The sequence below is a fragment of the Hevea brasiliensis genome, chromosome 17, assembly GCF_030052815.1.
Source record: "Hevea brasiliensis isolate MT/VB/25A 57/8 chromosome 17, ASM3005281v1, whole genome shotgun sequence".
In the NCBI taxonomy this organism is placed as follows: Eukaryota; Viridiplantae; Streptophyta; class Magnoliopsida; order Malpighiales; family Euphorbiaceae; genus Hevea; species Hevea brasiliensis.
In genome coordinates, this window is record NC_079509.1 from 2,951,577 (window position 1) to 2,974,758 (window position 23,182).

Here is a 23,182-nt window from a genome sequence, read left to right on the forward strand (position 1 = left end):
CTGTTGTCATCCCTATATTGGTCTTTGGTAAGGTTAATGGATCAGCTCTCTTAATTACAAGGTCTTGTGTTGATGAAAAATTGTTGATAGCAATTGTCATGGAGGAAAGTGCAATTATATATTGTAATCTTATTGCCATTCCCTGTATATGTTTGATTGCTTGCTTTCTATGGTAAGGTTCCTGTATTCATGAACTTATTTTTGGCAAATGACAAAAAATATTCAATGAATTTTGAAGGGACTATAGGGTTAAGCCAGATATCAGATATGAACTACAAGGCAATGTCATATTGAGTACTTTTGACTCCTAATACAAACCTGGAGATCATCAAAGACATTTAGGCGAAAATAGAATGATTACTCAAATTAAATGGATCATGCCTTGTCTTGGCTTGGGACTCTCAGTTAAGTGGGGCAATCACAAAAATTCATTCGCACGGAGGCAGGCTTGTCCAGCAGTATTAGAAACTTAAATTAATCCCTGGCGCTGCAGATCAGTATATGTCTTTTTGTTGTAAATATTCCCGTCTTCATACTCCTCAAGATCTGGCCACCATTTGTTCGGTCCTTGTCGGTCTTGTATTTTTTTCCACAATTCTTTTGCTTCCTGCAAAACATATAGGTTAGACTTAAAGATGGTAATAATCAATAGTGTGAAATAAATATTATAAAAAGAGTTTCAGTGCTAGCTTGAACGTATTTTGCAGTATTCTATACCCACATTTATTAATCACTCCTTACAACTGTCACTCCATTTTATATAATCAAGCTGATAGCAAAGCAGATATCCATTTGGATGTGTAAACACTACTAGAATGGTACTACAAACCATTGCTAGGTACTACAAAACAAATAAATCCATGTTAATGAAGCACTTCATTTCAAGGACAAGGCTTGCAAAAGCATACCTCAATTGATGTTATCTCATTAAAGTTCTTCGTGTTTGGAACACCAAGACAATGCATTCCATGCTGATGGCGTCCCTCCTTAAAATGCCGCTCAAAAGTCCTACGTCCCTAGTAACTGTAGTTCCCACATATATCACACCTGAATTCCTAAGCAGCAGCAAAAGAATTTGCGATCTTGTGAGCCACAGAACATATAAAATAATCTCTATGATAACATAAATGTGAAGAGATCAACCAAATGGTAAGGGAAGATGACAAAATAAGATGGATACTTAAAAGGCTGGCACACAAAATATAGTTTCATAAGATCCTGCAACTAAGAAGAGGAAGATACCTGACCAAGACCATGAAGTTTATACAGCCAGTGAGGAAAAGGCTTTCCATCCCAACCCATTGCTAGCTTGAGAGGATTGCATATCTGTTGCTCCTCATCATCACTTTCAGTATCAGCTTGTGTCTCTTCCTGCACCATATTTCAGGTCAAATAACCATGTATCAACAGCAACCACAAGATACAGGATTCAATTCAACTATCCTAAATAGTATAATATGACAACTTTTGGCACTACAACAATCACAAGAGGAAGAAAAGAAAAATTTCATGACGAAGTGTCCTAATAATACATTACAAAAATTTTCCAGATGCAATTACTTTTGCCTACTTGCCACTGTGCTGGGTACCTTATACTGCCAGAGCTAGGGCATTGGGTTAAATTTCAAATTTTTCACAAGTTCTTAGAAGAATTTTCAAAACCAAAATAAATTTGGACATATATTGAAGTTGATCTACACTGTAGTAACATAAGAACTTGTGCTACTTTCTGTTAACTTATCTCCTCACGTTCTGCTTCCATTTCATCATATGTCAAAGCCTGCTTCTTCACAACATTTTCTTTTGTTCGTACAATAGTCTGTGGTGGTTCAAAATATAAAAAATCCACATTTAAGCCCTTTAGAAAAAGTAAATGAAAGTTCAGCTTAGGAAGGTTAGTAAAAATGCACCATGATATTCAAGTGCAGTTCAGGCACTAAGAACAAAGTTGACAGGTACTGACACCTTAGATCTTAATGAGCTATCTCTAAATGAAGAGATTCAATATAATCAATAAGAACCAGACAATTTTGCAACAGCATTTTACCTTACTCAGTAAATCACATAGTTTTTTCATTTTGGCCTCCATCAGGGCAATTGCTTTTGAATTATTAACTTCTTTTAAGGCAGTTGCACCTCCATTCCGTTCTGATCCATGTGAAACTTTTGCAAAATGTTTAGTCCTAATGCACCCAATGCTGAACAGTACTGCCAGTCTTTAGTCCTAATGCACCCAATGCCTGTCAGGCAAACAAATTTTGAACAACTTATAAACTAGTAAATAGAAGAGACAACTAAAATCAACGCAATGGCTGTATTAGGACTGTATCACACTTAAACTCAACTCAACTCAACTCAACTAAACCTTTGTCCCAAAAATTTATTGGGATCTGCTATATGGATTCTATTTCTCCACTCTAAACGATTTTGGATTAAATCCCCAGAAATGTGTAATGCTTTTAGGTTATGTTGTACTACTCCTCTCCAAGTCAGTTTAGGTCTACTCCTTTTTTTTCTTTCATCCTCTAACCCAATGTGCTCTACTTGTCTAATTGGAGCCTCCGTATATCTACACTTCACATGACCAAAGACCAAACCACCTCAATCTCCCTTCTGTCAACTTATCCTCAATTGGCACCACTCCTACCTTTTCTCTAATACTCTCGTTACGGACTTTATCTAATCTAGTATAGCCACTCATCCACCATAACATTCTCATCTCCACAACTCTCATCTTAGACACATACAGCTTCTTCATTACCCAACACTCACTACCATATAACATGGCCGGTCGTATGCCTGTACGATAAAATTTTCCTTTTAACTTATTAGAAATCTTACGATCACATAAAACTCTCGTGGTACGTCTCCACTTCAACCATCCAACTTTAATCCTATGACTCACATCCTCCTTTATTTTGTCAGGGCCTATACTGAGCTGGAACTTGCCCATTTTCTTTAAAATCCTTCTCCCATCCTTGTACTTTGTCATTTTCCCATTGCTCTTCTAATTCAGCTCTAACCTGCCACAACTCTTCATCATCCAAAAATGCACATTACCAAATCCACTAAATCCTCTTTGCTTTATGGAAACATATCAACTAGGTATAACTAGCAATAACATTGAAGTGTTTGGTTTTTGAAAACAAAGATCTTCCAGATCTGTGCATATCAAAATTATTTTAAAATCTACACTACAAAGATCTTCCAGATCTGTGCATATCAAAATTATTTTAAAATCTACACTGTCCACATCCTCAAAACATACCAAGTGTACCATCGCACCTACAGCTAGCATAACACAATATTATGATATAAATTCCAAATTTATGACACAGCTCATTGACGTTTCAAAACTTTCAATTTTAAGCAAGTTAGGTTCTCTCTCTCTCTCTAAAATTTTTTGCTAACATTGCAGTACTAGTGAGAACTTTAGTAACACCTGCATCTAAATTAAAACAAATATACTACCATCAAGAAATGACTTTGAAAATATTCCACATACACGCACACAAAAATAAATAGATAAATAAATAAAATAAAAATCCTATCAAACGAACCTTTGACAATATCCTATCTAGATCTTGTAAAGGCTCTGTCCGCTGAAAAAAGTACATTAAATACTCAAGTAGATTTTCCATATATTCCCTGTATTGCCTGCAGAAAATTAAAACAGAAACAGAACTATCAAATCCTGGATGAATTGTTTGCACTAAAGAGAAGATGTGGGTGTCGAGAAATGAACCTTTAATGAACAATATTTTTCTGCTTGCAAGAGAGAGAGAGAGAGAGAGAGAGAGAGCTTCCCTTGTTAACTTCAGTTTACGAGGGATATTATGTGGTTGTGGGAAAACATCAAGATAAGCAGAGTATTCAATAGGCTCCCCAAATTTTGAATTAATAAACTGGTTGTACAACTCGTGCATGTCCAGATATTTCTCAAATGCTTCCTGAAAAATATATCTAGATTACTTCGTTAACCTGGATTGCGAAGAAGAGAGGGACCAAAAGGGAGAGAAATGAAAGTTTTTTATTATAATATGAGGAAAAATCAAACTGCCAATCACGAAAAGAAAATAATTGACCAGTTAACCTGAAAGGATGAATCACATGATAAAATTACAGCATGATAGAATTAATGTGCAATAATAAATCATGATAGAATGTAGCGCATGCAGTACTTAAATGTAAGGAGAAGGAAAAAATTTGAGAAAATCGAATTAAGCAAAATCTCTAGAGGCAACACCAAACAAAGGAACGGGGATTTGATAGTTGACAGAAGTGAAACACCAGCAAAATCTCAAACTGTTGGAAACATGGTGCTCAATTCTTCCTTCTCCATGTATCATATAAATGCCTATAAAAAAAAAGGTTTGCTATCTGACTTACCAATTGTTTAAACATAATTCTCATGATGCAAATGTGTGCTGAAAAGATAAATTACCCAGTAGGTGATATAAGTTGGAGAGAGAGACCTCCCCAGTAAACTCAATTAAAGGTTCCTCTTTAAGCAGTGCCCCGTGGTCCTCGTTGGCATCAACGCCGCGTGCAGCTGGATGCCTCCTATGGTATTCACGAATCTAAGCACACAAAATTATTTCAAGAACAACTCAATACATTCATAATCAATAGCGACACCACAACTTCAAATACAAATAATATTCAATTCCAATCAAGAAATAGAAATACATCAAAATTTAGCTCTTTCAACCTATCATAAAATGCACTAAACACGTTCGTTCCTGTTGCTGTTTGGCGCCCCCAATTCTGCAATCTCGTCCTTCCTTGCACTATCCTTATCTTCGTAAATCTCAACCTAACGAAAAGATTTAGAACAAAAAAAAAAGGACGAAATTAAGTTCAAATAATGACAATCAACAGCAAGTAACCCAATTTAGTTATTCAAGTGATATTTTCTCAGAAAAGTACGAGTTTATGCGTAGTAGACATGATGGCTTCGATCGTGTTAAGAGCTCGGTGGCTCTGAAAGAGCCGGTCCTTGTTCGTTGCGGGCTCATTCTGGAGATCCTTCACTATGAACCGCTCGAGCCGTTCCACCTCTGTTGTCCCAAAGGGTGAATTGAACTTCGGCCCTTGCTTGTATATGTATTTTATTTTGTTAACGTGACTTTAAATTGTAATTCAAGTTTTAATTAATATTTATAATAATTTTAATATAACATGTATTATAAAATATTCAATTAATTTTTTAACTTATTCAATATATCTTTAAGTATATCAATTCAATCTATTCAATCAACATTCAATATCATACTTAAAAATCAAATTACACAAAAGTAAAAAAATTAAGGTTAGAGAAATTAAATACAATGATTTTTATAGTGTTTCGGTTTAATTAATATACATCCACTCTCTCAAAGAACCCTCTTTGAATCTTCTCTCTATTATTTACTCTTTTACAGGCAAGAGACCAAAAGTTCTTTACAACTTTTCAACATTAAACTTTTACCAAGTTAGCTTGAACTCTTGACAAGTGTTATCTCAAGCACTTACACTCTCAAGCTTCAATAAGTGCTTGTACAACCTCTCTTAAATGCAATTTAATGTTTTAATACTCACTCTCACTCAATACAAATCAAGTTATAAAGAAGAGATGAGTTGATTTGCCAATGGTAGCTCAAACACTTTAAAGCTCTTGAATGAAAACAATAAATGAAAAATCAAGATTTGAGTGCAATTGTAAGCTTTCATCAAGTGTAAAATGAAGTAAAGAATGTGTATTTATAGTCCCAAATCATTTTAAATTGTTTGAAACCTTTTTGGAAAGTTATACATTCTATTATAGGCAAAATAGCTGTTATTTTGTCTTTTTGTGCGAAGTTGTGCAACTTTAATCATTTAACAAACTAATGAAATTTTTTGCGACAGTAGTAATCTAGTTAGCAAACTAATGTTTTAGCAAACACATTAGCAAACTAATATTTTAGCAAACTAATTTATCAGATGCCTGTTTTAAATTGTAATTTTTAAAAATCTAATTTAGACTTTAAAAAAATATATATTCCAATAACAATATCCAAGGTCATGATGAGATAAAATTTTATAAAGTAATTGAAAGAAAAATAAATTTTGAGCTCCATTTGACTAAAACTTTCATATATTATTTTTACACAAGTCCTAAGACTTAATTTATAAATCTATAACTTTCATACCTTTACTTTGAATTTTAGCTTTCATAAACTTATTCTTTCTCAACTTTGATTCATCTTGAGATGCTATTGAGTGCTCTTCCTTCTTAGATGCAACTTTAAAGGTTCTTCATGAATAAGAGAAAGAATTTACACATCACTTAAGATTGAGTTAAATAGATTCTCTTTGACTTTTGTTATCATCAAAATCAATGTTCATTTTTAGCTACACGGGGTCAATAATCTCCCCATTGTTTTATTATGACAAAACTCAATTGAATCATCAATAAAAAATAAATAAAAGTGTGCGTAAGTTTATGTATATCAAAGCATGTTAATATGCGGAAAATACTCCCCCTAAATGTATGCACACAAGTTCAAAAAATAAAAGTATTAACAGCTACACAAAACTCCTCCTGAATTTATGCTATAAAGCATGTTCATAAGATATTCACAATTTCAATATGCAAAATGTTAAACTTAATAGTTTGCTCACATAAGCCACAATAGTTTGAATACACACTTCTAAAACATAAGCATACTTTCATTTTCAAAATATAAGCACACATCTAATTTCCCAAAACAAAAGTACACATCCATTCTCCCCTTTTTTGTCATCATCCAAAAAAGAAACAGGAGATATTAATCAAAAAAGAACCAAGTAAGCACAAACTGAAAATCAGTAAGATAAACAATAGCAAACTGAAAAACCATTCAACAACAGTAGTAAACATATTAGTAAACTAAAATAGCATATCATTTTCTAAACATTAAGCCTTTTGCTCATTCAAATAGCTTTGGAAGGCACCATCTTCTTCTTGGAGGGTTTAGCAGCAGGTGGCTGAGAAACTTGGTCAGCCAAAGGCTCATGCTCCTATGACTCATCCTCATCAGATGGGGTTTGAAGGGCAGCAGCCAGAGTCTGATATGGATTGGACACCGTAGACTTAACTCTTTTCTTGCCCTTCTTAGCCTAAAATGCTTCAGCTGCAGAAGGTTTAGGTGAAGCACTCTCCTACTGATCCTTTAGAGAGTCTTCCTTCTTTTGTGGAGACTCAACTGCAGGTTTTACAGTTGGCTCAACTACAGGTTCTACAACCTGTTCACTAACATGCTCAACAACAGGTTCAACTGCAGGTTCTACAACCTATTCACTTTCATGTTCTACAGCAGCAGTAGACTCACCAAGCCCAGTACCTCCACACTCAACATTACCATAATAAAAAAACATGATCATCATGAGGAGAAGGATCACCTGCAGGGACATCAGTCTCAACTTTGTTTGTGAAACCAGTTTCCTGTGCCTGCTTAAGCTCTACAATCTGTTTCTTTAACTCCTCATTTTGAGTAAGTAAATGACTTACTTTATAATCAACAATATCCACAAATTTTCTTAGAAGTTCAATAGACTGATTTGATGTACTGAATTTTTCATTAATGAAAACTCTTAGCCCTTGAAGCTCACTCATAATTTCACTTTGGGAATCTGAATCAACTTTAGCTTTAGAAGATCCACTTTTTTCAAAACGTTTCTTTCTGCCATCAGTATCATAATGAATTTCTCTAAGCACAATTAAATCTGCCCTAGAAGTCTCCTTAGAGACATTTATATCCAACTCTCTAAACAATGCAGTTAAGAGGCATGCATAAGGTAATTTACCAATCCCATAAGCTTTACACATATTCTTGAAAATCAGATAGGCCAAATTCATTATTACTTTGTTAACAATATGCCACATGATGCACATATCCAAGTAACTCAAATATCCATAGCTGCCAGATTTAGGACAAAATATACAATTCACCATACTGTGAATGATCTTAATGTGCTGAAAGGCTTTAGTGCTAGTGAATTTTTCACTAGTGGCAGTGTTGGCAAGAAAGACTTCACTTTCAAATTCAGTCAAATTAATACCTGGAACTTTAGCAACATCTCTATGAGCAGAGATTCTATTTCCATCATTCAACAATTTTAAGGCTTTAGCAATCAATTCAACAGAAATGTCATATGCTCTGTTATTCAAAGAGACCTCAAATTTGTCTTCTTCATCAACTACTTTTAAAGTTCTATAGAATTCTTGGACTAGTCTAGGGTAGTAAACATCAGTGCATTCACAAACATTCATCCATTCTTGAAATTCAAAGAGTTCCTTAAATTGAAAATCAACCTGATAAAAAATTTTCCATTTAATGAACTTACAATCGACAAGCGCTTTGTCAACAACAGAGCCCGATGATTTTACAACACCCTTTTTGCGTTGAATATCAATCCCATGCATTTTCCTCCCCTTTTTCTTTTCTGGTGCCATCACAGCAGGTTCAACTTCCTTAGATGGGTTAGAAGATACACTGGTGGACTCAGTTTCTGGTATTTTCTTCTTTTCCTTCAATTTCTTCTTTAATGCAACAACAGGGAGTTCTTCAGATGAAGAAGAGGACGGCGAGGCTGCAGCAGCAGGGGTTTTTCGTTTGGTGCGACCCATGAGCCATAGATGGTGAACCAGAGGTGATGAAAAAATTGGGAATCTAAAATGGGTTTTAGCACAGTGAGGAATGAATGAGGAATTGGAGTTTTAAGTGATGATTAGAGAGTGAGATAAGCGCTTTGAAGAAAATGGGTCAGTGTTAATGAAAAAAAATTGGTAAGAGTAGTATCATGAATCAATGCAGAGGAGAGAGAGAGTCGAGTGTGGCGAAAAGAGAGAAAAAAAAAAGTATTGATAGGTAAGGGTTTCGTGTAGCAGTGGGTAAGGTTTCTTGAGTCCCACGCTTTCCCTCTTCTAGTGTACTTTATTTGAATTTCATTTTTATTATAAATGTGTGTGTGTATATATATATATATATATCTGACACAGCAAAGAAAATGTGAATGGATAAGTTTATTGATTAGCGTGAAGAATATTCAAAATACAATCACTTTTTGGCTCAATTTTTGAACAGTACATGATACAGCAAACTAATTTTAGGCACGCAACAATAGCATACAACTTAGTAAACTAATTTAATGAGTACAAAAATAAGTTAGCTACTGTTATTTAGAATTTTCTCAGCAAATTTATATCACAGCAAATTACTCACACATTAAATAATATGCAGATATATTAAATTTATATGAATTGAATTTCAATCAACTGTTATTTAGAATTTTCTCAGCAAATTTATATCACAGCAAATTACTCACATTAAATAATATGCAGATATATTAAATTTATATGAATTGAATTTTAATCAAGTGGTTCACTCATGCTAATTTCCCTTATAATTTTGCAAAAAGTTTCCTCATTGAGTGGTTTTGTAAAGATATCTGCAAGTTGATTTTCAGATGTAACAAATTCAATTTTGATATCTCCATTTTGAACATGATCTCTAATAAAATAATGTCTAATCTCAATATATTTTGTTCTTGAATGTTGGACTGGATATATATATATATATATATATATATATATATATATATATATATATATATGACACAGCAAAGAAAATGTGAATGGATAAGTTTATTGATTAGCGAGAAGAATATTCAAAATACAATCACTTTTTGGCTCAATTTTTGAACAGTACATGATACAGCAAACTAATTTTAGGCACGCAACAATAGCATACAACTTAGTAAACTAATTTAATGAGTACAAAAATAAGTTAGCTACTGTTATTTAGAATTTTCTCAGCAAATTTATATCACAGCAAATTACTCACACATTAAATAATATGCAGATATATTAAATTTATATGAATTGAATTTCAATCAAGTGGTTCACTCATGTTAATTTCCCTTCTAATTTTGCAAAAAGTTTCCTCATTGAGTGATTTTGTAAAGATATCTGCAAGTTGATTTTCAGACGTAACAAATTCAATTTTGATATCTCCATTTTGAACATGATCTCTAATAAAATAATGTCTAATCTCAATATATTTTGTTCTTCAATGTTGGACTGGATTTTTAATCAAGTTTATGGCACTTGTGTTGTCACACCTAATTGGAACAAGATTATATTTTAAACCAAAATTTTCCAATTGTTGTTTCATCCATAAAATTTGAGCAACACAACTACCAGCAGGTATATATTCAGCCTCAGCTGTAAACAGAGTTACTGAAGTTTGTTTTTTACTGTGTCAAGAAACTAGTGCAAAACCAAAAAATTGACAGGTACTTGAAGTACTTTTTCTATCCAATCTACTTCTTGTAAAATCTGAATCACTATAACCTACAAGATTGAATGATTTACATTTTGGATGCCATAAACCAATTGAGCGTGTGCCAATGAGGTATTTGAAGATTCTTTTAACTGCACTTAGATGGGATTCTTTTGGACATGATTGAAATCTTGCACACAAGCAAACACTAAAATGTATGTATGGTCTAAATGCAGTAAGATACAAAAGAGAGCTAATCATACCTCTATAAAGCTTTGTATTTACTTCTTTACCTTTCTCATCATTGTCCATTTTAATTGTTGAACTCATAGGAGTGCTCATGCTCTTCAAATCTTCCATTTTAAATTTCTTCAACATATCATTGATATACTTTGATTGATTTATGAAGATGCCATCTTTCATTTGCTTAATTTGAAGTCCAAGGAAGAATGTGAGCTCCCCCATCATGCTCATCTCAAATTTATTCTGCATAATCTTAGAAAATTTCTTGCAAAGAGATTCTTTAGTAGCACCAAAAATTATATCATCAACATATATTTGCACAATGAGCATATCATTATGATGCTTCTTAACAAAAAGTGTTGTGTCTACTTTGCCTTTTTGGAAATCATTTTGTAAAAGAAATTTACTAAGCCTTTCATACCATGCTCTAGGAGCTTGTTTTAAACCATATAAAGCTTTAGTAAGTTTATAAACATGATTTGGATGCTCATGATTTTCAAAGCTCGAAGGTTGTACAACATACACTTCCTCATCAATATAACCATTTAAAAATGCACTCTTGACATCCATTTGATAAAGCATAAAATCTTTGTAACATGCAAAGGCACACAACATTCTAATAGCTTCAATTATAGCAATCAGAGCAAAGGTTTCATCAAAATCAATACTTTCCTCTTGGTTGTAGCCTTGAGCCACTAGTCTAGCTTTGTTTCTAATAACATTGCCTTTTTCATCCATTTTGTTTCTGAAAACCCATTTAGTACCAATAATTGAATGATTTTTGGGTTTAGGCACCAAATTCCAAACTTTATTTCTCTCAAATTGATTGAGTTCTTCTTGCATGGCAAGAATCCAACTTTCATCATTTTGAGCTTCTTCAAAACATTTTGGTTCAATTTGTGAAACAAAGGCAACATTACCAAAATATTTTCTCAATTGTGCTCTGGTCATCATTATTTGAGATGGATCATCAATGATGTCTTCTTGGGGATGGTTTTTATGGAATCTCCATTTTTTAGGTAAATCTTAATGTTGGTATTCATTCACTTTTAATTCTTCCAAATTTGTCATTTATTCATTGATTTGATAATTGTTAGCATTATAGACATCTATTGTGGTATCTCCTTGAGTTTCTTCATCTTTGTCATCAATTTGTTCCATTTCTTGACTTGATTTTACATTATCTTTCTCAAACACCTGCTCATTATTATCATCAAAAACATCTTTCCTTCTAATAGAAGAGTTAGCCTCATCAAACAAAACATGAATAGTTTCCTCAATAACTAACGTTCTTCTATTAAACACCCTATATGTTGAATACCCAAGAAAGATTCATTCATCAGATTTAGCATCAAATTTCTTTAAGTTATCCTTATTGTTATTTAAGATATAGCACTTACATCCAAATGCTCTGAAATATGAAATATTTGGTTTTTTTCCTTTCCAAAGCTCATAGGGGGTCTTTTTTAAAATTGGTCTAATCAAAATTCTATTCAACACATAGCAAGAAGTATTAATAGCTTTAGCCCAAAAATACTTTGACAAATTATTTTCATTCAACATGGTTCTAGTCATTTTTTGCAAAGTCTTATTTTTCCTTTCTACAACCCCATTTTGTTGTGGTACTCTAGGAGCTGAAAAATTATGATTGATTCCATATTTATCACAATATTTCTCAAATAAATGATTTTCAAATTCAGTTCCATGATCACTCCTTATAGATGTAATGCAAAAACCTTTTTCATTTTGAACCATTTTACTAAAAGATGTGAATTTCTCAAAAGTTTCATCTTTATGAGCAAGGAAGAATGTCCATGTATATCTTGAATAGTCACCAACAATAACTAAGGCATATGTTTTTCCACCAAGACTAGAGGAGACACGGGTCCAAAAAAATCAAGATGAAGTAATTCTAATGGCCTAGTAGTAGAAACAATATTTTTAGATTTAAAATATGCTATAGTATGCTTTCCTAGTGCACATGCCCTACATTGAAATTCATTTTCATAGTTAATCCTAGGAAGACCTTTAACAAGTTCTTTCTTAGACAATTTTGAGAGTGTATGCATGCTTGCATGTCCTAATCTTCTATGCCATAAATAACTAGAATTATCAAAAGTTACTAGACATGTACCATGATTAGTTTTAAAGTTATTCATGTCAAGCAAGTAAACATTATTAGATCTATTGGCAATGAACAATGTGTCATTATCTAAGTTATTGATTGTACAAAGAGAAGAAGTGAACTTTATCTCAAAACCTTTATCACAAAGTTGGCTTATACTTAGCAAGTTGTATTTCAAACCTTCAACAAGTGACACATCTTAAATGCAAGGTTTGGTTCCAATTGTGCCATTTCCAATTATTTTTCTTTTTCCTTTGTCTCCAAATTTCACATGTCCTCCATCTACCATTGTGATTTTTGAAAACTTGTTCTTTTCACCGGTCATGTGTTTTGAACAACCACTATCTATACACCATTTTTCACTTTCCTTCATCCCTTTGAAACAAACCTGAAATTTAATCATTTAGCTTTAGGTACCGAAGCAACTTTGGATCCTTAAAGGTTAGTGACTTTAGGTAAGGTTCCCTTTGGCACCCATACCTTCTTTACCTTAAGGACACCCTTCCTAAGTGCACAAGAACTAATCATTTGACCTCTCTTATTGCAATAATAACATGTGACATTAGGCAAGGAGGATGTAGATGCTTTAATGAAATGATTTTTGTATTTACCATAGTTCATGAAACCATCAAAACTAATTCCATATTTTTCATTTGAAATTCTTTGGTTTCCAAGAAGTACATCTAGAGTTTCTTTTACTTTTGTAAAATTTGCCAAATCATTTGTCAAAGATTCTATTTTAGCTTGAAGAACCTTATTTTTCTCAATGAGCTTTTCACAAGTTTCTTTTGAGATTTTCAACTCTAAATCTAGCTCTTTAAACAAAGCAATTTATCCTTTGTAAAATTAATTTTCTTTATATACATTGGACATGGCAATATTTTGTGATCTCAATTATTCAATTTCTAAATTCATTTTAGTGCACTTTCTCTTATAATTTCTATACTCATCATATACTTTAGCAAATGCAAGTTCAAGTTCCTCTACATTAGGAGGTTCAAAAGAGTTTACCTCATTATCACTTTCTTCTTCCTTTTGTGAACTTTCAACTTTCTCTTCAAATGCCATCATACAAAGGTGAGCAGTCTCCTTTTCACGTGATTCATCATTTGAAGATTCTTCACCATTGCTCCACACTACTTTCATAGCTTTCTTGCTCCTGTCTTCTTTTTCTTTCTTCTTTTTGAGCAATGGACATTTGGGTTTGATATGTCCTGGTTTGTGACACTCATATTATACAACTTCTTCTTTTGAATCCTTGAAACGTTTATCCTTGGGAGTATACTTTTTCAAGAATTTCTTGTATTTACTTCCTCCCTTCTTGAAAGCTCTTTTGAATTTACTTGCAAGCATAGCCATTTCTTCATCATCATCACTTGAAGCACTTGAGTTGTCACTTGAGTCAACTTTAAGTACAACTCCTTTCTTCTTATCTTCATCCTTATTTGACTTGAGAGCAATGCTTTTCTTTTTCTTTTGCTCATTTTCAACTTCATCTTTCTTATATACCATCTCATGTGCAATGAGAGATCCAATAAGTTCATCATAGGTGAATGTTTTAAAATACTTGGTATCTTGGATAACTGTAGTCTTTCCTTCCCAAGATTTTGGAAGTGATCTAAAAATTTTCTTCACAAGTTCAGCTTCCTCAAATCTTTTACCAAGTGCTTTGAGAAGATTGACAAGATCGGTAAACCTTGTACTCATATTCGCAATTGATTATCCTGGCTTCATTTCGAATAGCTCATAATCTTGGATAAGGAAGTTTGCCTTAGACTCCTTAATGACATCCGTTCCTTCATAAGTGACCTCAAGCTTTTCCCAAATTTCCATAGCAGATTGACATCCTGAAACACGATTGTATTCATTAAAGTTAAGTGAGCAATGCAAAATATTAATAGCTTTAGCATTTACATAAATTTTCTTCTAATCATTATCATCATATTCATCTTCATTTTTAGGAACTTTAGTATTTCCTTGACCATTCTTTTGAGGAACATGAGGACTATTTTTAATAATTCTCCATGCATCAATATCTATAGATTGTATGAAATTTCTCATTCTCACTTTCCAAAATGAGTAATTAGTGCCATTGAAGAGTGGTGGTCTAGTAATTGAGTAGCCTTCAGCTAGTGGCGCGGGTATACCGATAGTGTTGCTAGATGAACCAGCCATTGGGGATCACTCTAAGGTTGTGACACCTTAAGCAAGAGAGACAAGCTCTGATATCAATTTGTTGTCCCAAAATAGTCCAAGAGGGGGGTGAATTAGACTTTACAATTTTTCGGCCCTTGCTTGTAGTCTAATGAAAAATTATGGCTTTGTTCAACTAGGTGCTCATTTATATATAGTGAAAGTGATATGTGCTTCAATAATGTGTCCCTAATTTGCAATTCAAGCTTTAATCAATATTTATAGCAATTTTGACATAACATGCATCATTCAACTAATTTCTCAACCTACTCAATATATCTTCAAGTATATCAATTCAATCTATTCAATCAACATTCAATATCATGCTTAGAAATGAAATTACACAAAAGTAAAGAGATTAAGGTTAGAGAAGTCAAACACAATGATTTTTATAGTGGTTCGGCTTAACTAGCCTACATCCACTCTCTCAAAGAACCCTCTTTGAGTCTTCTCTCCACTATTTGCTCTTTTAAAGACAAAAGACCAAAAGCCCTTTATAACTTTTTCAACACCAAGCTTTTACCAAGGTAGCTTGAACCCTTGACAAGTTCTATCTCAAGCACTCACACTCCCAAGCTTCAATAGGTGCTTGTACAAACTATCTTAAATGCAATTTAATGTTTTAACACTCACTCTCACTCAATACAAATCAAGCTATAAAGAAGAGATGAGTTGATTTGCCAATAGTAGTCAAACACTTTAAAGCTCTTGAATGAAAGCAATAAATTAAAAAACAAGATTGGAGTGCAATTGTAAGCTTTTATCAAGTATAAAATGAAGTAAAGAAGGTGTATTTATAGTCTCAAATCATTTTAAACTGTTTGAAACCTTTTTAGAATGTTATACACTCTGTTCCAGGCAAAATAGCCATTATTTTATCTTTTTGTGCGAAGTTGTGCAACTCTGATCATTTAACAAACTAATAAAATTTTTTGCGACAGTAGTAAACTAGTTAGCAAAGTAATGTTTTAGCAAACACATTAGCAAACTAATATTTTAGCAAACAAGTTCGTAAACTAATTTATCAGATACCTGTTTCAAATTGTAATCTTTAAAAATTTAATTTAGACCTTAAAAAAATATATATTCCAATAGCAATATTCAAGGTCATGATGAGAGAAAATTTTATAATGTAATTGAAAGAAAAATAAATTTTGAGATTCATTTGACTAAAACTTTCATCTATTCTTTTTACACAAGTCCTAAGACTTAATTTCTAACTCTATAACTTTCATACATTTACTTTGAGTTTTAGCTTTCATAAACTTATTCTTTCTCAACTTTAATTCATCTTGAGATGCCATTTTGAGTGCTCTTCCTTTTTAAATGCAGTTTTAAAAATTCTTCATAAATAAAAAAAAAAATCTATACGTCATTTAAAATTAAATTGAATAGATTTTATTTAAATTTTATTATCATCAAAATTAATAATGATTTTAAGCTCTGTGGAGTCAATAAACTCCTCATGAGCTACGCGTGTCACTTCCAAAAGCGTCGAAGACATCTCGGTTGGCTCCGCCGTTCGAGTTTGGTCGTCTAATGCAATAGTATAAGCATTGCCTCCGCCAGAAGCACCCATGTACTTGTTTGGTAATTCAAGAAGTAAAATTCCGAAACATTGAGAGGACATTGAATTATTGCACACAAACAATCAATGTCTCGAATTGGGAACCCGACGTTGATCATCAGTGCAGGGACATGAAAACGATACACTAATTATAAAATTAATTGATCATCGATCACGATTTCAGTACACGAGAAAAAGAGAGAATATCCCGATTATTATATTATAATGATAATTAAAAAAATTATTGTATTTTATTTAAAATGTTAACAGTAATTTTTGATACATAAACTTAATTTCTATTTCACTTAATAGTTATTTTTTTATAGTTTTATACGAACTTAATTTTATTTTACATAATATTTATATATATATATATAAACTAGATTTAGTGAAATAATAATTTAATTATTTGAAATTAATTTTATTTTATTTAAATTATTATCTCAAATATTTAGAAATTCTATTTTATGTAAATAGAGTTGATATGGGCATCCTATATGCATATATATAAAGTTAATAAAAGAAATTTTATGGCAGAAGTCTTAATGTATGTTAGTTTTGGACTATTTCATGGAAAATGATGGCTAGAATAATTTTTTACGGGACCATAAAAGCGGCCTTTGAAGTGGTGAATGCTTTTGCAAGAAATTTATAGTTATAGTTTAGCATATTTCAACAAATATTATATTTCTGTTTCTCATTTATAAGTGAGTACCCCAACTAAATTGAAAATTAAGATTTTTATTGAGTTATGTAGTAAGAACTTTAGGCATTTGCTTAATTATATTTATTATTTTATTATAATATATGAAAATATAAATAATAAAAATATTTAGTAATAAATAAAATGATATATAACTCTATTCATTATTCATAAAATTATATTATTTATTTAATTAATTTGAAATATTATATTATAATTTATATATTATTTTTATAAGTAATTCTATTAATAATATATAGTATTCTTAACTCTTCAAAATATTTTATAATTTAATTTTAAAAATATAAAATAAAAAATAAAAATAATATTCTAGTAATTTGAAAAAAATTATCTCTTCTATTTGTTTAAAAAAAAAAATTCTCTTTTTATAACTTTAATTGATAAGATCCGAGTAATTAAAAAAATAAATATTGAGTAATATTAAGATCAGAGTTTTAGTAAAAGTAGGATTATATAAATATAATTTGATTAAAAAAAAGAGAAAGCTAGCTTTTTTATAAATTCAAAAAAATTAGTTAATTATTGAAAAAAAATTATCTATACTTTTTTATTAAAGAAATTTTGATAACTCTTATATATTACATCAATATAAATAAATAAATATATATATATATATATATATATTAAAAATATTAGACTTAATTTATTAAATAAATCTTCATACTAAAACTTATTTAACACGTGTTTAAAAAAAATCCTATTCCAATTTAAATTTAATAAGTATCTTCGATTTTAATTTTTTTTATTTAATTTTAATTTTATTTTGATTTAAATTTAATTCAAAATTCAACTAAACTTTTATCCCAAAAATTTGGGGTCGGCTATATGAATTCTTTTTCTGCATTCTAAACGATTTTGGGTTAAATTCTCGGAAATGTGTAATGCTTTTAGGTCATGTTGTATTACTCTCCTCCAAGTCAGTTTAGGTCTATCCCTTCTTTTCTTTCTATCCCCTAACCTAATATACTCTACTTGTCTCACTGGAGCCTCTATATGTCTACGATTCATATGATCAAACCACCTCAATATCTCTTTTCTCAACTTATCCTCAATTGATACCACTTCTATTTTTTCTCTAATACTCTCATTACGGATTTTATCTAATTTATTTTGACCACTCATCCACCTTAACATTATCATATCCGCAACTCTTATCATAGACACATACGACACCCAACACTCACTATCATATAACATGACCAATCGTATAGCTGTACGGTAAAATTTCTTTTTTAACTTATTGGGAATCTTGCGATCACATAAAACTCCCGTGACACTTCTCCACTTCAATCATCCGGCTTTAATTCTATGACTAACATACTTCTCACATCCCCCATCTGCTTGAAGGATTGAGCCGAAATATTTAAAGTGATTACTTTGGGGCAGTACCACTCCATCCAAACTAACTACTTCCCTATCACCAGTTCGGCCTTCACTGAACTTGCAATGCATGTATTCTGTTTTCGTTCTACTTAACTTAAAACTTTTTGACTCTATAGTACTTATCAAAAGCTCTAGCTTTCTATTGACTCATTCTCGCGTCTCATATATCAGAACTATATCATTTGCAAACATCATGCACCAAGGGATACTCTCTTGTATATGTTTTCCAATTCATCTAAAACTAATATAAAAAGGTAAGAGCTTCCAACTGAACCTTGATGTAATCCAATTGAGATAGGAAAATCTCTTGTGTCACCTCCCACTGTGCGCGCACAATAATAGTTACTCCTTCGTACATATCTTTCAACACTTTATGTACCTAATAGATACCATCTTTTGTTCTAACATTCTCTATAAGACATCTATTGGAATACTATCATAAGCCTTCTCTAAATAGATAAAAATCATATGTAAATCTTTCTTCACATCTTTATATTTCTACATCAAGCTTCTAATGAGAAAGATCGCTTCCATAGTCCTTCGTACATATCTTTCAACACTTTATGTACCTAATAGATACCATCTTTTGTTCTAACATTCTATATAAGACATCTCTTGAAATACTATCATAAGCCTTCTCTAAATCGATAAAAATCATGTGTAAATCTTTCTTCACATCTTTATATTTTTACATCAAGCTTCTAATGAGAAATATCACTTGCATAGTTAAACGACCGGGCATGAAGCTAAATTGATTGGGAGAGATAGAAGTATCATGACGTAGTCGATATTCCACAACTCCCTTCCACAATTTTATAATTCAAAATTCAAAATACTTATAAAAAAGTAATAAACTTTTTGCTATAATCTTTTATTATTATCTTTCTGCGATTAAATTAATAAAAATAAGGTCATTAATTATTTTATTTTATAAAATATAACTATTAAAAATAATAATATAATATTATAAAATGATTTTTGTATGATACGCATTTAAAAATATAAAATATTTTAGACATAGTAAAAATATTCTAAAATTAGAAGTAAAATACAATAATGAAATTTAATTAATAATTAAAAATAAATATGTTGTAATAATATTATATTATATATGATAAATTAATATAAAATTATATATAAACAAATTAAATCACTATGTACCTAAGCGGCACGTATGCTCAAAAGCATTCCTCTTTCCCTTTTCAGCTTCTGGGTTTAAACTTTAGCATGTCAAATTGGAAAGAAAAATAATGCGGAAGCTGAACCAGTTCATATCAGGAGACGATGGAGAGAAAGGAGAGAGCTTCTTGGATGAAGAATCAGATGTCCTTTGTTCACTTTCTACTACGCAGGTTTCAGTTTCTTTCTCTGAAAATTTCAATTTTGATCAATTTTTTTCCCATTGAAAATGTTGATATTAAGATAGTTTCAACTTATACGGTTTTTGTGTTTTTTTTTTTCTTTGATAATCAGAGAATGTACGCATTTGCTGGTTGTTTGGTTGCTGGTCTGGCTTGTATGTTTCTGGTATGAATCCTAAATTAACTGTTTTTTTATGTTAATTTATCTATTTCAATTACTATTCGAGGTTTAATTACTTCGTTCAGCTTAATGAAATTTGATCTATGCAGTAGTAAAGGTGATTCTACCACTATTATTGAATGCTTCTTTATGCATATATGTTTTTTCTCAGGTTTCTAATTTCCTTTCGGGCCTAATTATCGGCCATAAAATAATGGAATTGTTTTTGGGGAAGTTTACTGAAGTTTCAATCGAAACCAGAACTTTGACCTAAGTGGGGAAATTACGCAATTTCTTAGGCGCATCATGTTTGCATGCCTGCTTATGCTACTTTGAATTGAAATCATTTTATAACACCCTGCTTACAGGGTGCCATACTGCCACTATCAAATTATGCACATTGAATAACAAATCATCACTATTTGGAATATTCTTTTTCTTGAGATGAATGGGAGTTTTCCTCCCATCTTGAAGATGTCGGACACTTTCTGCTTGAGGACTATTCTATCTAGAATAGTGTTCCTTAAGACTGCCTGTTTTGGTCTTGCCTTGCCATTTGCATGGGACCACGTAATGCAACTGAATTTCCTTGCAAAGAGTTTCTTATGCTTGAGTTACCAAATTCCATAAATTTCAAACTCATTTTGCCTTTCCCTTTCTTCTTGCTAAAGAATATACAAGTTCCTGTTTTGCCAGAATGGAGCTTTCCTAATATTTTCTACTTAATGGAAACACTAGTTTAGTTGAGGCTAAATTATGGGAATTATAATAGAGGCAAACTGGACATATTAAGTATAAACTAGAAACGGAAATGGATTTTATAATTATTTATTGTTGCATTTCAAAAGGTCATGGACTGTTGTTGAGAAGTTATAGCTTTTTTGACTAGTGACTGCATAAATTATAGCTACTGATAGCTTTACTACTTTTCCTTGTTTTGCAGTCTCTGATTGTCTTTGCCAAGCCCATCAAGTTTGCAGTATTATTTACCTTTGGCAATGTGTTGGCAGTTGGAAGGTTAATTGATTTTTTTCCCTTAAAATCTTGCATGAGTTTGAAACCTAGGAAATTGCCTAAATGGTTCAAGAATATAGACTGATGAGAAAGTGTTAGACTGTTAGTGATGTCATATGGATATTTTCCCTAGGATCATTGCTGACTCATTTCAAATAAAGCTTTTCTTCTCAAGGTTTCTCATGTTCTATAACTTGTGTTCCTGATTGGCAGCACAGTCTTCCTCATTGGACTTGGGCGGCAACTAAGTATGATGTTTGACTCAGTCCGTGTTTATGCAACAGCTATTTACATTGGATTTGTAGTTATATCTCTTATTTGTGCTCTCTTGGTAAGTTAGCATTCCTGATCCATCTATGGACTAGAATAATACTGATTCCCTTTAACAATGTAGATAGCATGGAAATTTACATAGAAAAAATTGTGGGAAATCTTTGTTGAGATGAAGGCAGATGCCTGATTTTTAAGCTTCAATTGTTTAAAATACCAATTCCAAATATTTCCTCTCAGTACTTCATTCTGGTGAATTATATCTGCTGATTTGATGCTAAATTACTGCTGGGAACAAGATAATAGAGAATTCTTATCATTTTTATTCAATTTACTGATTTTGTTATTTTATTTTTGAGTGCAAGAATAAGAGAAATTCTTACCAATTTCTCATAATTATGTAGTATTCCATCCTTTCTATATACCACAGCCATAGTTGCAAAATATACTGGAAGGCATTGAAATTTTATTCATCCCGAGAAAATGAGAATTGTAAAAAAGTTGTCAAATCTTTAACTTATGCATTGTGTATTAAATTATACTAGTTTCTCATTAATTTGCCTTTAATTGTGCTAGTCTGAATATCGTACAGGTGGTTATTCATCATGTTTTCTTCTTTTCATGTTTCAGATTCATAGCAAGATTTTGACAGTGATTTCAATTGTCTGTGAGATTTGTGCCCTTATTTGGTGAGTTTTCCTATCATTTCGTTCTCCCAATTGACATTAATAATTTCATTCTGTATACTGTATGATTTCAGTCATTCATCTATATGGCTATTATCACTAAAATAGAATTTATGCTTCTAATTTTATCAGGCATTTTTAATGGTTGTCCCAACCCCTTACATTCTCCCTTTTGAGCCATTTCAGGTACAGTCTCAGTTACATTCCATTTGCCCGAACAATGGTGTCTAATTTTATGGTACGATTCTGTGACACTGAGCTGTAAACAATGCAAATTCGAGGGGATTGATCACTCGGGATTGGTTTCTGGCTTCGTCTTCTTTTTTTTTTTTCCCCCAAAACATGAGTTGGCACCTTTTTTGAAAAAATGTTTACCTGAGTGCAGTTTTTGTGCATCCCAGTTGTTAACAGGCATTGCCTGGTTCAGGATTTCTTGATTGTCTCTGGTCTCAGTTTCTTTTGCCCCCATCTCCCTTAACTTTCCTTGGGATCGAAAGCTTTAATGCTAAGGGCCAGGGAAGAAGAAAAAAAAAAAAAAAAAAAAGCAGGGAACATATTATGTAGATTCTTGTTCAAAAATGTTTTCAGCTTGTAGTTGGTGTGTGCAGTTTCTTAATCATTTTCGATTAAAGTGCTCGATCACGCATACTCAGTTTCCAACTTTCCATTGGAGCATCTTGCTTTTGCTCAGATTGAGGCAATAAAACCAAGAACCCTTTCCAAGGAAAGGCTAGGGATTTGATGAAGGGATGTGCAGAATGGCCAAGTGAAGGAATGCTGTAATATGATAAGTCTTGTACTAGGACGATGGTCTAACATTAAAAGAGCCCAAAATCTTGGAGCATGCCCAGTTCGAATCTTATGACGAGGTGAACTGTGTGAGCCCACAAGGAGAGCCGAAGAACCATTTTTTGGGAGATACCAGTGTATAAATATAGGTATATGAGGAGCAGAGGACTATTGCGTACAGTGGCCAAAGCACTAAAGACAAAAGCAAAAAACGAAAAAAGATTTGAAAATTTGCATACTTGGGCCATAACAGGCTGGAGATGACAAAGACGTACATATTTTCTCCAACCTTTGGGAGAATCTAACTTTGACCAGTGAAGGAAATCCAACGCCCATGACCCAAACTTACTACCTTAGTGGTAGCTACCTACCACTGAATGC

General features: G+C 32.1%; 1 protein-coding gene and 1 pseudogene across 1 annotated transcript; one reads left to right on the forward strand and one right to left on the reverse strand.

Moving 5' to 3' along the window:
- Positions 1 to 209: 209 nt before the first annotated feature.
- LOC110666166 (splicing factor SF3a60 homolog) lies at positions 210 to 5,103 on the reverse strand (annotated as a pseudogene).
- A 14,555-nt stretch (positions 5,104 to 19,658) lies between these two features.
- LOC110666167 (uncharacterized) lies at positions 19,659 to 22,444 on the forward strand. Its single transcript, XM_021826567.2, has 6 exons — positions 19,659 to 19,873; positions 19,995 to 20,048; positions 20,986 to 21,059; positions 21,270 to 21,387; positions 21,957 to 22,015; positions 22,199 to 22,444. The coding sequence occupies exons 1-6, from the start codon at positions 19,772 to 19,774 to the stop codon at positions 22,275 to 22,277; spliced, it is 486 nt and encodes a 161-aa protein (XP_021682259.1). The 5' UTR covers positions 19,659 to 19,771; the 3' UTR covers positions 22,278 to 22,444.
- Positions 22,445 to 23,182: the final 738 nt, after the last annotated feature.